The sequence below is a fragment of the Equus przewalskii genome, chromosome 14 (genome assembly GCF_037783145.1).
Source record: "Equus przewalskii isolate Varuska chromosome 14, EquPr2, whole genome shotgun sequence".
In the NCBI taxonomy this organism is placed as follows: Eukaryota; Metazoa; Chordata; class Mammalia; order Perissodactyla; family Equidae; genus Equus; species Equus przewalskii.
The window spans coordinates 55,386,841-55,401,366 of NC_091844.1; the positions used below are offsets into that span (position 1 = coordinate 55,386,841).

Below are 14,526 nucleotides of genomic sequence, written 5' to 3' on the forward strand. Positions count from 1 at the left end.
TTCGCTATTGAAAATGACGCAATGGTGTTTAAATGTATGTCTTTGTGAAATATGTGACTATATCTGTAGGATAAATTTCTGGTGTTAAAATTGCTAGATCACTAGATGTGTGCATTTTATTTTATTTTTTGCTGAGGAAGATTTGCCCTGACCTAACATCTGTTGCCAATCTTCCTCTATTTTGTTTGTGAGCTGCCGCCACATAATGGCCACTGATGAGTGGTGTAGGTCCGAGCCCAGGATCCAAACTTGTGAACCTGGGCCACCAAAGTGGAGTGCGCTGAAGTTAACCACTAGGCCACCAGGGCTCGCCCGGGTGTGTGCATTTAAAATTTTAATAGACATGGTCAAATGTGTGCTGAGCTTTTTTACACTCTGGAGAAACTGAAGGGACTCTTCATTATAAATATTATGAAAGAGTCGGGGCTGGCCCCGTGGCCGAGTGGTTAAGTTTGCACGCTCCGCTGCAGGCGGCCCAGTGTTTCGCTGGTTCGAATCCTGGGCACGGACATGGCACCGCTCATCAAACCACGCTGAGGCAGCGTCCCACATGCCACAACTAGAAGGACCCACAACGAAGAATATACAACTATGTACCGGGGGGCTTTGGGGAGAAAAAGGAAAAAAATAAAATCTTAAAAAAAAAAATATTATGAAAGAGTGCATTCTGGTTCAGACTGAAGGAATAACTGTCAACATTCAAAAATAAGTTTAAATAAAGCTCAAGGTTTACAATTTTCATTTTGACTTTTTTTATTATGGACAATTTGAAATAAATACAAAAGGAGAGAGATTAATATAATGAACTCCCATCACCCAGCTTCAACAATGATCAACACACGGCCAATTTTGTCTCATCTATATTCCCACCCACTTGCCCCTGCCCCTCATTATTTTGAAGCAAATACTAGACATTATATTATCTCCTTCAATATTTCAGGATATGAAACTGACTTTTTGAAGATTAGCTATCTTGTAGAATGACCCACATTCAAAATTTGTCAGATTGCTTCTTCTGGTATTACCTAACTTGTTCCTCCCTCCCCTGGGGTGTTTGATGGTTGGTAGAGAGGAGAGCTGGTGGTCAGCATGGGAGGCAAGAGAGGCTGCATGGACTTTGGGTTTCAGTACTGGGTCCAGTACTTCCTGGGAGCTGGGGGTCCTTGAGCAAGTGTAACCACTTGTGGCCTCATTCCCTCATCTGGAAAATGAGGGTAATAGTAAGAGTATTTTTGTGGAAAGCTGAGCTAGTGGTGCCACATAGAAAGGGCGCTTAGTCACTGGAAGGAGTAAGGGACACAGAGTGGTGGTGGGGAGAAGGGCCACCACATCACAATTCAACACAGCAGCAGGACAGGAGTGAGGGTTGGGTGACGATAAAGGAGAGTGGGGCCCTTCTGTAATGGTGCCAAAAATGTTTTTGCTGCTAATGATGAAGAGGAGCAGGATATGCCACCCCAGAATATGCCGCTTTGGCATAAGGATTACTTTGAACTAAAAGCTCTTACAAAAACATCAGGTACAAGAAGGGTGCTCTGACTTCCCCCTTTTCTTCCTAAAAGCAGGAGATAAAAACCCCATATGGAAGATGTCCTCCCTGTACCAGGAGGAAAGTACCATTTTCATCATCAAGGACCGGAAGTTGAAGCTGACGGAATTCTGTATCAACAGACCTTGTTAAAACAATTCTTGTCTTCCTTTAGCCGCCCCACATATTTTAGTTACTTTTCCACTATTCTCTCTCTTTGTTCAACATAGTATAAAAGCATTTAGATTCTGCCACTTCTTTGGGTCTTCATTTCCTTATGAAGGCTACTGTGTCATGCAAAACTTATATAAAATAAATTTGTATGCTTTTCTTCCATTAGTCGGTGTTATATCACTCTAATTTTCAGGCCCAGTTGAAAATCCTAAGAGGGTAGAGGTAAAATTTTGCTTCCTCTATAATGATTACACAGTGACCCTCTCAAAGTGGAGATCTAAGGAAGATAGTCTTCCTTTTGCTTGCATAAGAGCATTAAGTGTCCTGGAGCAGAGAAAAAGGCAAGGACATTGGTGTGGGATGGGGATGACATGTCCCTCTGGTGGCTTCTCCCCTTTAAGAATGGGGTCCATGTGGTAGGATGGTTCTGAGGGCAGTTTATTGAAAGGTGCAGCTTAACCTTCTTAGGGGTACTTGTGCATAGTGGGCGAAGTCATTAGAGTCTTTTATTTATATAAAAATAGAGACATTGGAAGACTACACTTCCATTCAAAAAACTGACTCTTTAAAGCATCCACTGATTCTGCAGATGCTGAGAAATAAACTGGTTTAAACACAAACACTTGGAAATATGCATCAACAGCAGAGCGAGGGCTTTTTAAAGCAGAGTTGGTAAGTAAGCTGCAAGGGCCAGTAGTGCCCACAGGGTATTTCAATTTATAAAGCTTTGGGGAAAGGTGTTCAGAGTCCCTGAACACATCCAGTCATGCAGTGCAAAATGTTGGATGAATCTCTGTTCAACCCAGATTCAGTAGTATAAGGGTCTCAACCTTTCACTGAATGTTTGATGTTTCAGGTTACTTGTGATTGGTCATATTTTTAGATGAATCAATTCACTCGTCCAATTTGTATTCATTTAGAACCCAGAATGAGGATGAGCATGGCCTGTTTGGGCCAGTGGAAACATACATGAAGTGAGATTTTTCCACTGTCATGCACTGAGCAATTTACCACCCTCACACCATCTCATTTAATCCTCACATCACCCCTCTGATAGAGCAATCATTCTCTCTGTTCTATGGGTGAGAAAACAGGCTCAAAGACGTTAAGGAACTTGCTCCAAGACACTTAGCAAATAAGTTGTGCAGCCAGGATGTGAATTGAGGGAGGGCCCTAACAATCAGCTTGGACTTTACTGTATGGACAATTTGTAATTTTGTAGATCTTTTAGGTTCTTGAACTGGGGAATGACTTGATGAAAATGAACAGGAGAGCTGTCCGGTGGCATAATACAGGGTTCACAGAGGGAGAAAAGAACTGGAGTGCCCAGAGATGAGACAGAAGGCTGCGACAGCAATGCAGGCCCTGCAGATGGAGTGACTAGAGTTCGGAACTAGAAAACCTGGTTCCAGCCTCGTCTTTACCATGATACTGCCAGCCGGGGAACCTTGCTGGGCAAGGCACAGTCATATCTCTGAAACCTTGTTACTCCTTTCTAAATAATGGGTTAATAAATTAAGAGTAGAAAATCTTAATCTTTAGAAATCTTCAAATTCTAAAATTCCGCCTGATGCATTCTAAAGATTTATATATGAAGATCCAAAATATCATCCAGAATCCAGAAAAGAATTTAGATGTAATAATTCTCCACATAATCTTCTTTTCAAAGTACAAAGGGATAGAATTGTTTTTAGGAATGCTTTCTAACCAGATTAGTTGGAGACAAGCCAATCATTTCTGCATTTTACTGTTTCTTTTGTTTAAGAAAATGATTTGGGTATTGCTGCTGCTGCAGTAGTTGATGATATTAAAACCAAATAAGAATATTACTCTTGAAACAAATGAAATGATTTAAATCTATCTCTCTAAGAAATTTTATGAAAATATACCTAGGAGGCAAAGTGTATTGTCGTCAAATTAATTTGTTTCCTAAACTCAAATTTAATTTAATATGTGATATTTCTTCAATGGGTTCAATGAATCGACTTTCAAGAGATTTCAGATAGAGAACACAGGAAATAAATATAGTAATCTTGGAGCAAATAATCAACAGAATAGTTGTTCTGTGTTCTGTTGCTTGTGATGCTTCTAGAAACTATTTTTAACAACTCCCAGAGGAATTGGCTCTTGCTGGTGTGAAGCCAGGCTCTTCTCTTGGCTCACATCTGCAAACTTTTCTCCAATCTCATAATCCTATAACAAATCCATTTCCAAGCCCTGCTGAGTCCTTGGTCTCCCTGTTTCTCGGAACTGACCCTTCCTCATCTACAAACATTTAGGGGTGGGATTCCCGGTCGGTTGCAGAAATAGCCCTCTTAGAATAAACCACAGGGTAAAGGAATCTTCCTGAAATAAAGCTTTCATCAAGCCATTTCTGTTATTAAACTCTTCAGGTATCCCATTGCTTATAGGATGAAATCTGAATTCTGCAGTTGAGATCCCCATCTTTCAGCCAAGCAAATGCATTAGTTTCTTTAATGATTTTAATCCTCCACATCTGGGATTTTGCTACTCGGAATGCTCTGCTCTTTCTCTCTGCCTGCTCATGACCATCCCCGCCTTCGATTCTGTCTCGAAACTCATTTCCTTCAGGATGTTTTCCCGGTTTAGTAGTTAGGAAACAACTCCAGTTTTTGAGCTTTTAATCACATTAAGTGCTTTTAAGATAAATTATCCAAGACTAGGGATAAACAATTTATAGAGATTTTCATTCCTCAAAAAACCATCCAGAGTGATTTTACTTCGTGAGAGAGATCACTCCAATTTTTAGTGTCTGCTTTTTCACTAGGAATCCACACACCAGAACCACACTAGAAAAATGACTCTTTATGGTGACCTCTAGTGGGCACGGGACAACCCTACAACATTACAAAAAGTAAAGGGCAAAGTAAAACCCTTCCCAGTAACCAGCTGGGTTATTATGAGGTCAGATGACAGCATCCCACCCCACCCGACTCTTATTTTTAATTCCAGCATTTGTTTATGCATTTAACATCGTTTGCCTTACAACTCACCTGTTTCGCCTCTGGCGGGCACTGCGTGGGCTGGGCTGCTGGTGTCGGATGTCGTGTGAATTGCGGGTAGCAGTTTAAAATAGTCTCTGGCAAGGTGGAACCCACTCCCTGGGCATCGACCAGAGCGCGAGGCAGTTCGGGGCTCTTCAAGCTCCAAGGGCCGGTGCTGCAGGCGACTCGGGGGTGCACGGGGGAAATCAAGACCTTAAAAAAGGAGATGCAGACGAAGGCAACGGGAAATTCTGTTCTTGCCAGTGGCAGGGCGATTCTCCCCAGACTTTCACCCCACTCTACAGGGAGCGTCACGAGAGGGTCCAGGCGCACTGCACGTAGGCGCCCTCTTAGGACTGACGCCCCAGAAAGCGGGGGTAGGGCCGCTCCCCTCCGCGGGAGGGCGGGAGGCAGCGAGGCCCGGAGGCTGGTTGCTGGGGTGTGTGGCCGCCTTCAGAGCACGCGGTACGTGAATCTCAGCACCGGGAGAGGAAGAGCAAAGTAGACTAGAAAACCGATTGCTGGGGTGCCTTCTCTAAGAAATCCTTTGGGGCGGTCTCAGAAACCGAGATGGGTTCCGGATAGTTTCTGGAAAAAGCTCTCCCAACGCCGTCTGTCCCTGCCCCTCAAATCCCGCACTCCAGTCCTCACCCTTCCTTACCCTCCTGTCGCCTCACTTTGGGAGCTGTTAAAAGGACCCTTGGGGGCTGCCCAAGTCATCCCAATGGCTCGGGGAGGGACGCGGGAGCAGGCACCCCGGCCGCGGGGCTGTGCTCCCCCCTCCAACCGGGGCTCCCCGGTCCTCGCATCCCCGCCCCGGGACCTCTCCCGGCCTCTGCGGGCGGGAGCGCAGCGGGAGGATGGCGTTGCGAGGCGGGGAGCCCGAGGTCTAGGGCGGGGCGCCGGGGAATCCCAGCCCGAGCGAGCCCGGGCGGTGCGGGCGCGGGTGGGAAGAGGAGGGCGGCGCGCGGAGGGAGGTGAGCGGAGCGGGGCCGCGAGGCGAGGAGGGGGAACCGCGAGGAGGCCCCGCCCCCGCCTCTCCGGGCCGGCTCTTCTCCGCCTCCGAACCCGCTCACTTTGCCTCTCGCCTCTGGACGGCGGCGGGGCGGCTGCCAGAGCCGCGACCAGAGGGATCGCCGGGGACCCGGAGCCATCCCGCATCGGCGCCTCCTCTCGGCGCCCGCGCCCCTCAGGGGGGACAGCGCCGCCGCCTTGAAAGGGCACCCTGGCCTCGGAGGGGGCATCCCCCGGGCACGAGAGGCGGCGGCGCTGACAGCCTCGTTCTCGGCCAGCGGGGCGCAGCGCTGGAGCCGGAGGGGACTCCCTGGCCACCTGCAGGTACCGCCGCGCGGAGGGAGCGTTGCTAGCGGTGACGCCGGGCTGCAGAGCAGGCTAGAGCCGAGTGGCCCCCGAGCCAGCGAAGGGCAGGAGCGGAGCCCCGAGGGAGAGCCCGCCGGACAGCCCGCGGGCCCCGACGGCGCGCTCCCCCGTCGGCCCAAGACAGGCAGACCCCGGGGGGGCGGCGGCGGCGCCCTCGGCCTCGGGGCCTCGTGGCGGCCAGCCATGACCTTCGGGCGCAGCGGGGCGGCCTCGGTGGTGCTGAACGTGGGCGGCGCCCGGTACTCGCTGTCCCGGGAGCTGCTGAAGGACTTCCCGCTGCGCCGCGTGAGCCGGCTGCACGGCTGCCGCTCGGAGCGCGACGTGCTCGAGGTGTGCGACGACTACGACCGCGAGCGCAACGAGTACTTCTTCGACCGGCACTCGGAGGCCTTCGGCTTCATCCTGCTCTACGTGCGCGGCCATGGCAAGCTGCGCTTCGCGCCGCGGATGTGCGAGCTCTCCTTCTACAACGAGATGATCTACTGGGGCCTGGAGGGCGCGCACCTCGAGTACTGCTGCCAGCGCCGCCTCGACGACCGCATGTCCGACACTTACACCTTCTACTCAGCCGACGAGCCGGGCGCGCTGGGCCGCGACGAGGCGCGACCCGGCGGTGCCGAGGCGGCCCCCTCCAGGCGCTGGCTGGAGCGCATGCGGCGGACCTTCGAGGAGCCCACGTCGTCGCTGGCCGCCCAGATCCTGGCCAGCGTGTCGGTGGTGTTCGTGATCGTGTCCATGGTGGTGCTGTGCGCCAGCACCCTGCCCGACTGGCGCGCCGCGGCGGCCGACAACCGCAGCCTGGATGACCGGAGCAGGTACTCCGCCGGCCCTGGGAGGGAGCCCTCCGGGTAGGACGCACTGCTTCTCTGCTCGTCCCGTCCGTCCTGTCGCGTCTGTCCGTCCCGTCCGTCGGTCCCGTCTCCGTCCTGTTTGCCTCCGGGAGGTTGAGCCAGGCTGGGTTCAGGGCCCAACAAGGCCCCAGGCGCGGCCCGCCAAAAGACGGGTTGGTCCTTTACCCCCACCTCTTTTCCCGGACATAAGCCTGCTTGGGTCTATACACTTGACCCCCTTCTTGAGAGCGAATCGCCAGGATGGGGAGGGGCAGAGAGAGATAAACAAGCCTCTCATCTTTTTAGTTTACTTTTGAGCAAATGGCAGCAGGTTAATTATATTTTAATAAACTTTATTATTAGTATTCAACAATTTAGCCTTGGACTAAGAGCAGTTTGAGTTATTTGCCAATTTTTGGTGATATTTGAATAGATGAAGTCTTGCTATCTGAAATGTGGTCTGCTATACACTGCCCACACGTTCTATGCTCTCTGCGTAGTATGTGCTCTAATGGAATTGTTGTATTCTAAAGGAGATTAACTTAACGATAGACTCTCAATAATAGATGTCTGTGCCCTTTGTTCTCTTCTTTTCCTGCAAAGTGTGGAGTTGGCAGCAAAGCACCTGGCCACCACTTGGTACCAGAGATTCGCGCTGTGGCTCTCAGAGGGATCTGAAGGGTGGGAAGGGAGAAAAATTTAAACTGCCTTAAATCTTAAAACAGTATTGGAGTAGGTAATGTTTTTTATTTTCACTTTACTAGGGTGAGAGGAAAATATTTTAATCTTTCCTTAGATCGTGCTTACCTTTCAATAGTGATAACATAACTTCTGTTTTCAGTTCTGGTGAGTTTATTTTGCATATGTGGTGGGAGGAATAAACAAAGTAAAGTTGGACTTCAAGGGACACAGCCTCTTTGAGCACAAACACAAAATTGTATATTCTGTTTTGCCTTTGATACTGTGTTAAGATTCCCCCTCCATTCATTTTTTAAATAAGGTTGCTGCCTGGTAATCTTTTGCTGATAGGCGTGTGCAGTTTCCAATGGTGCTGTGTGCCTTGATATTGCAGTGGATTACTTCCACATGGTAGTCTTCCTCTGGAGAGTAAAGATTTCTATTTAAATCTAAGAAGTAAATAAAATTGTCTAGTACCACAGAGTCCATTACTGATATGCCATCTTGGCATGAAATCTAAGATACATGCTTTGAAAGGAAATTCATTAGGAAACTCATTTTGTTTAATGTATTAGGTTCTAACTGAGTTTTCAATTTACAGATAAGAATTACTTATTTGTACTCCACCAGTACAATGAAATTAATTTATATATCTAAATGCATAAGTGCCCTTGATTCTTTCAGAGGGCCATAGGAAAATGAGCCATAAATGATTGGCCTTGAAATGATTCACTAGTAACTGTAGAATTCTGAGGTTAGTGCAAGTTCAAGCTACATTAGCGAAGGAAACAGGACAATTGAGTTATTAGTATGAATGTTGAGGCAGTTAGCTAATCAGTATATAAGCAAAAACAGTAAAATAACCTGAGTAATAATTTTGGGGGGATGGAGGGAATTTTGGGAAAGGGGAGGATGGTTTGGAGATCTTTAATGTAAAGCATTTGGAAAGAAATGCGAGATGTGAATAATAATTTTAGTGAGAGAGAGAGAAACCAAAAAGCGAAGAGACAGATGGAAAAGAGGAAGACTGGAAAAGAAGTGAAGGAAGAAGATAAGAGTAATGCTTAATTTGTATATGTGTTTTATGTATGTATATAATTATTCACGTCAGAACTGTTTCCTAGATACCCAGATATTTCAGGCAAAGCATGTTTTTCTTGGCTTAATGGCCCAATTTTAAGCTTCACTCTCTGAGTGTAGGTATAGGAAACTGTATCTATAATTCCAAACAGAAAAACTGAAGGATAATAAAGGACTGAGGAAGCTGCACACTATGGAGGGAGCATCCCACAGGCCTCCTCCAACCATGAGGGCCCCTAAGCTGGCACTTTCACTATAGTCTTTCAAACCCTGCTAGCGTGTGGTTGCTGAAATTTAATCTTTCTTAAAAATGATTCTGATCATTTAACCACATTTGGCATCTACCAAATAAAATCAAAACTTCTTTCTTGGCCTTCAAGGCTCTCTGCAGTTTAACCACAATCTACCTTTCTTGGCTTATCCCATTATAATTTGCAAGCATCTTTTGGGTATCTGCTGTGTCCAAGGCACTGTTGGTGTTCTAAATATTGTAACTTTTTTTTTTTTTTTTTTTTGGTGAGGGAGGTTGACTCTGAGGTAACATTTGTTGCCAGTCTTCCTCTTTTTTTTTCTTTTTCGCCCCAAAGCCCCAGTACATAGCTGTATGTCCTAGTTGTAAGTCCTAGTTTTTCTATGTGGGATGCTGCCACAGCATGGCTTGATGAGTGATGAGTAGGTCTGTGCCCAGGATCCAAACCAGCAAACCCTGGCTGTCACTGAAGCAGAGCGTATAAACTTAACCACTATGCCACCGGACCGGCCCCCGTAACTTTTTTTGTAAAGAAAAGATAGCAGGTTGTTGATGTAGGAATCAGAGGCACAGCTGATCAACGGTTGAGTTGAGTTGTTCTGGGAACGCCTTCAAGGTGGGGGAGGATGGAAACAAGCCATCTTTGGAAGGTTGCAGAGGTTATGCACTGCCCAACACTGGCAGGGGGTGTCGTTTATATACACTGTGGTGTTCACAACCTTTACAACCATTTGTGCCCTGCCTGAGAACAAAACAAGGAGAATTTTCTAGATGAAAACAACAGTGTGGGCATAGGCATGAAATTTGTATATTATGTTTAGGGAGCGTGAATCCAGTGCTGGAGTGAGAGCTGGGTAGAGAGCAGATGTTAGAAGGCCTCAGGTGAGAGGCAGAGGAATTGTATTTTGCAGGCAGTGGTTAGCCATTGGTGGCTTTGGGGTGAGTGAGTTATACATATAAAATAACAAATGTCTTGAGTTGTGTGCTATGTATTGGAGATAGGGGAGGTTGGAAACAGGAGGACAAGTTTGGAGATCTTTGCAGAGGCAGCAATGAGAATTTGGATTGCTCTGAGATGGTGAGAATGGAGAAGAAATGACAACTCTGGGAGATATTAGGAAGAATCATAACTAATCCAAGGTATTGGAAGGATACAGGCATCAGGGACTGTTTAAGTGGACTCCCAGGTGCTGGGAGCACTCCCTACCACCTGCAGGCTCCGTTTGTCCAGCCTGGCCTGCTCTCCTGTTTGTGAATCACCTGAAATTTGTCCCTTACTGTGCAGTCCCTTGTCTGTTGAAATTGGATCATCCATCAAGCCCAACTCAGGTTCTGTTTCTCTTTTGAAACCTTTCCTGACTACCCTGGTAGATGTGGTGTTTTCTCATGAATTTCTTGAGGGATTGCTTATTTGTACTACTTATTTGGCATTTGTAATATCTTTCCGAGCATGGTAGTTATTTTTTCATATAAACATGTCCTAACTCTTAAGCTTGAGGAGATGAAAAGCCCTAGAAGGCTGCTAAATTATCTTATACTATTTATTGTGACAGCATCTTTTAGAAAAAATTAGTATTCAGGCACAATAAATATCCATTGTTTATATTAGATTTCAAAATATAACCTCCCAGGAATATATCTTCCATGGCATAGAATGAAGAGCTGTGGGGAGTCAGGCTGTGGACTTCAGGTGTTGGAAGTCTTAGTGGAGGAGAATGGGATCCTGTGCTAGAATGAGAAAAAAGTCTGTTACATCAAGGAATAATTATCCATCAAGTACTTATGGTGCAAAAGGAATAAGGATAAGTGTATGATTTCTTTTTATTAACCTCTGAAATTTTGGAATAACACGTAATCTGAAGTTTTGAAGAATCTTGAGAGGTCTTGCAGATCAATAATTTGAAAACTTTTTGTGTATGAATATGATTCTTTTGAGTTGATTTGTTTTGGATAGTTAATAATCGTATACGTAAATAATGATTTAAAGTCCAAAAGTTACCAAAGGAAGCCTTTCTCCATCCCACAGGCATTCAGTTCTTTTCCCTAGATGTAACCAAAGTTACTAGTATTTTGCGTGTCATTTCAGGGACATTTGGTGTATTTACAAGCATGTCTTACGTATTTACAAAAAACAAAAAAACGCATATAATAACTCCTGAAATTTGCTTTTTTAACTAACCAACATGTCATGGAGACTTTTTCATGTGAGTAAATAAAGAGCTGCCCAGTTCTTTCATGCAGCTGCTTAATATTCCATTGTATGGATGTCCTGTAATTTCTGGATATTTCTGTTGTTTTTTTGTCTGTAGGAAATGCTGTAGTGAATATCCTTGAACATGTACATTATTTTGCTTTTGTGAAAGTATGTTCATAGGATAAATTCCTGAAACTTAAGATACTGGGTCAAAGGCCATGTGCACTTGTAATTTTCATAGAAAATTCCAAATTGCTCTCCAAGAAGATTATATCACTTAAACTGCCACCAGCAATGTATGAGAGAGCATGGTTTTTCATACTCTACAAAGTGTTATTACACTTTGAATCTTTACCATGCTGAAAGGTGAAAAGTATCTAGTAGCTTTAATTTATTTTTGCCTTATTTTGAGTAAAATTCTGCATCTTTGCCTATATTTAGGAGTCATTTATCTTGCTTTTTTGTGAACAGTTTATACCTTTTGCTCATTTTTTCAATGACTTTCTTAGTTTGAAGATTTAAAAAAGTATGTTAAGAAATTAGCCATTTGTTTATGATATGAGTTGCAAATATTGTGTTCTCTAAGAAAAGAAACCACACCTGCATGGGACATAGTAGTTGTACTTTTAATGTCTATTTATTGAGAAAAGATACATAATGATTAAAAAAAATCATGAATTCTAACCATTCATCAGCCGTTTTTGACTCCTGCAACTGTGCCAGGCACTGTGGAAACAGAGGTACAGAAGACAGGGTTCCTGCCCCCGTGGAGCTGATGGACTAGTGGTGGTAGGGGGAGGTGGGGACAGACAACAAAGTAAGCAAAAAAATAAGAATTTCAGATAGTCAAACAAAGTCAAACATGGCATAGAACACCACAGGAGTGCTCCTTTGAGTAGGACGTGACAGGATTTGAGACCTGAATGATGAGAAAGACCCAGCCTTGGAAGAGGGCGGGAAGAGTGTTGTGGACAGAGGGAACAGCAAAGGTAGATGCTCTGAGGTGGCAGTGAGCTCGGCCTGTCTACGGAACAGAAGGAAGGCCCATGTGGGCTAGCATCTAGTCCACTGGAGGGAGCAGGGTGGATGAGGTTCGATGGGAGGCAGGCCCCCTATCAGGCAGGGCCTGTGTGCCGTGGGAAGGAGTTTGGATTTCATTCTGAGTGTGACGGCAAAGCCTTTGGAAGTTTCTAAAGCAGAGGAAAGATATAATCTGATGTCTTTTAACAATACCACTGACTGCTGTGTAGAAAATGGACTGAGGGGGCAACAGCAGATGTGACAAGACCTGGCAGGTGAGAGAAGGTGGGGCTTGATGTAGGGGATAGCAGTGAGGATGGTGCAAACTGATTGGATTTGGGTAAATACGCGGATTTCTATTATGTTACTAATGATGACTCATCTGCCAGCCCTGGGCAGGAATGAGGCACTGTTTATTGAGTGAAGCTGTGCTGGGACCCACAGGCATTGGGGTCCCTCTTGCTTAATTGCCTTGGTCCACGTGGAGTGAGCTGTGAATCCAGTTCCTTTCTACAGAATCTGCTTCCCATCTTGGGGTATTGTGAGGAGAAGAATCTGGAAGAGGGATCTCCTGAGGGCCAGTGGGGTAGGGATCATGGTACCATTTTCCTTTCTGTACGACCAAAACCATCTCCTTGACGGGACTTTCTCCTCTGTTAAAGATCATTGGTGAACCCATTCACAACTTTCCTTAATAAGCAATTCTGGTAACTAATTAATCTTAGAATGGTGATGTTCTTAATGTTTTATCTGATTGATGAGACAAACTACAGATTTTTCAGGCAGTTTGCTTTCTAGTAACATCCAAGTATCATTCTGATACTGCCAAGGAGATTAATGTTCTTTTTGGCATTTTAACATATAGACGTAGTCATCTTTTAAAATTACTAAGCATTGCTGCCTATTTCATAAAAAGATGCTCTATGCTAGTCAAAACTTGGAGAAAGATGAGTCAGATATAAAGTAATTATCCCTTTTGCTTTTTGGTCCCTTTTGCCTCTCAACTTCTGGTCCCTCAGTCAGCCTCAGCAGTAGTATTCCTCTTTTGAGTTTTAAATCTCTTTAGCATGCAAAGTCTTGCTGTAATGTTCCTTAGAAATTATTTCTAAAAGTTACTTCATGTTGGAATTTTGATCTCTACTTTGTATTGCTTTGTGGCATGATGGTGAGAATTGGAGGAGAGGTGAAGATGTTAAAATTTCTTGCAGTGTTATATTAAGGCCAAGTTTAAAAAATGAAATAATCAAAATGAAACACCAGGTGATGGAAATTTAAAAATCAGTTGTTATATTTCTCTTGCCTTTTGGGTCAATATTATATAAATTCAGTAGGTTTTTAAGTGCTTTAAAAATAAAAAGCAGTATTTGAAATGGAAGATGAAAGTCTCAGTGCTTTTACTTTGCAGATAATGTGGATGTTTTCAGGAGCCGGTAATTAATAGATCTCTGATAGGATTGAACATAACCCAGAACCTCCGTTAAAGTCTATTCCTGCACAGTGGGCTGTTTCTTTTAATATGTGTGCGGACTTTCTCTATCTGCTGCCAATTTTAGAATTCAGTGGAAACTTTCTTTTGTCACTAGCTTTTCTTTAATCAAAGTGCTTGTTTTCTCCTTTGTGGTAAGCAAGTAGTTTTCAGCATCATTCTTTTTATTTTTCTTAAATGAAAACTTTGCTCATTGGAAAAAAGTCTGGTTCTAAGTGTAATGAAGTGAAGAGTAAACATGCCCCTTTCTCCTCCATCTCGTTACTCAGTTTCTGGGTGTTCTTCCAGAAATTTTTATGCACATATAAATGGACACACACACTCACACTATGTGTATGTGTATAAATTACACATACATATTGTATGTGTATCTTTTAAAATTTATAATTGGGATCATTCCATAATGTTGTTTAGCAAGTTGTTTTTCTCACTTACCGTTTTGGAATTCTTTCCATATCACTGCATATAAATCTTCCTCATTCTTTATAAAATCTGTGTAGTATTCCATCGTGTGGATGGGCCACAATTTGTTCAACAAGTGTCTGTCCTGTCTATAATAGCGAGGGCTGTAATAGTCCGTATGAATTGAATACTTAATATATGCTAGTCACTTGTTAAGTTTTTATGTGTTTTGTCATCTAAGTCTCATTACAGTTCTCTGAGGTGGTGCCATGACTATACCCATTTTCTAACTGAGTTTTAGGTAGGTTAGGTAGTATGTCAGACTCACACAGTGGGTAATTGGTGACCTGGCGTTTGATTCCCACGTCCCTGTTCTACTTTGTTGGGTAATGGTTAGTTTGACTGTAGTCTTTAAAACATGCAAACAGTGGTATAGAACACACTCTTTTTCACATATCTTTGCAAATTGGTGTGAGTGTGTATGTTGGATAAATTCCAA

At 44.5% G+C, this 14,526-nt stretch overlaps 2 protein-coding genes across 8 annotated transcripts in view; one reads left to right on the forward strand and one right to left on the reverse strand.

Moving 5' to 3' along the window:
- MTA3 (metastasis associated 1 family member 3) overlaps nucleotides 1-5,663 on the reverse strand; it is a 187,320-nt gene extending 181,657 nt beyond the window's left edge. For 2 of the 6 annotated variants that reach the window (XM_070574013.1, XM_070574009.1), the window contains exon 1: nucleotides 4,717-5,550. The gene's annotated coding sequence lies outside the window, so the exon portion shown is untranslated. Of the gene's footprint in view, nucleotides 1-4,716 lie in introns of all 6 variants that reach the window. The other 4 variants (XM_070574017.1, XM_070574014.1, XM_070574016.1 and 1 more) reach the window with 4 other exon arrangements.
- Nucleotides 5,664-5,705: 42 nt separating this feature from the next.
- The window catches only part of KCNG3 (potassium voltage-gated channel modifier subfamily G member 3), a 42,221-nt gene continuing 33,400 nt past the window's right edge, over nucleotides 5,706-14,526 (forward strand). Inside the window, exon 1 of one of the 2 annotated variants that reach the window (XM_008530214.2) lies at nucleotides 5,706-6,935. In XM_008530214.2, the coding sequence (XP_008528436.2) occupies nucleotides 6,271-6,935 (665 nt within the window). In that variant the 5' untranslated portion in view covers nucleotides 5,706-6,270. The remainder of the gene's footprint in view (nucleotides 6,936-14,526) is intronic. The other variant, XM_008530215.2, reaches the window with a different exon arrangement.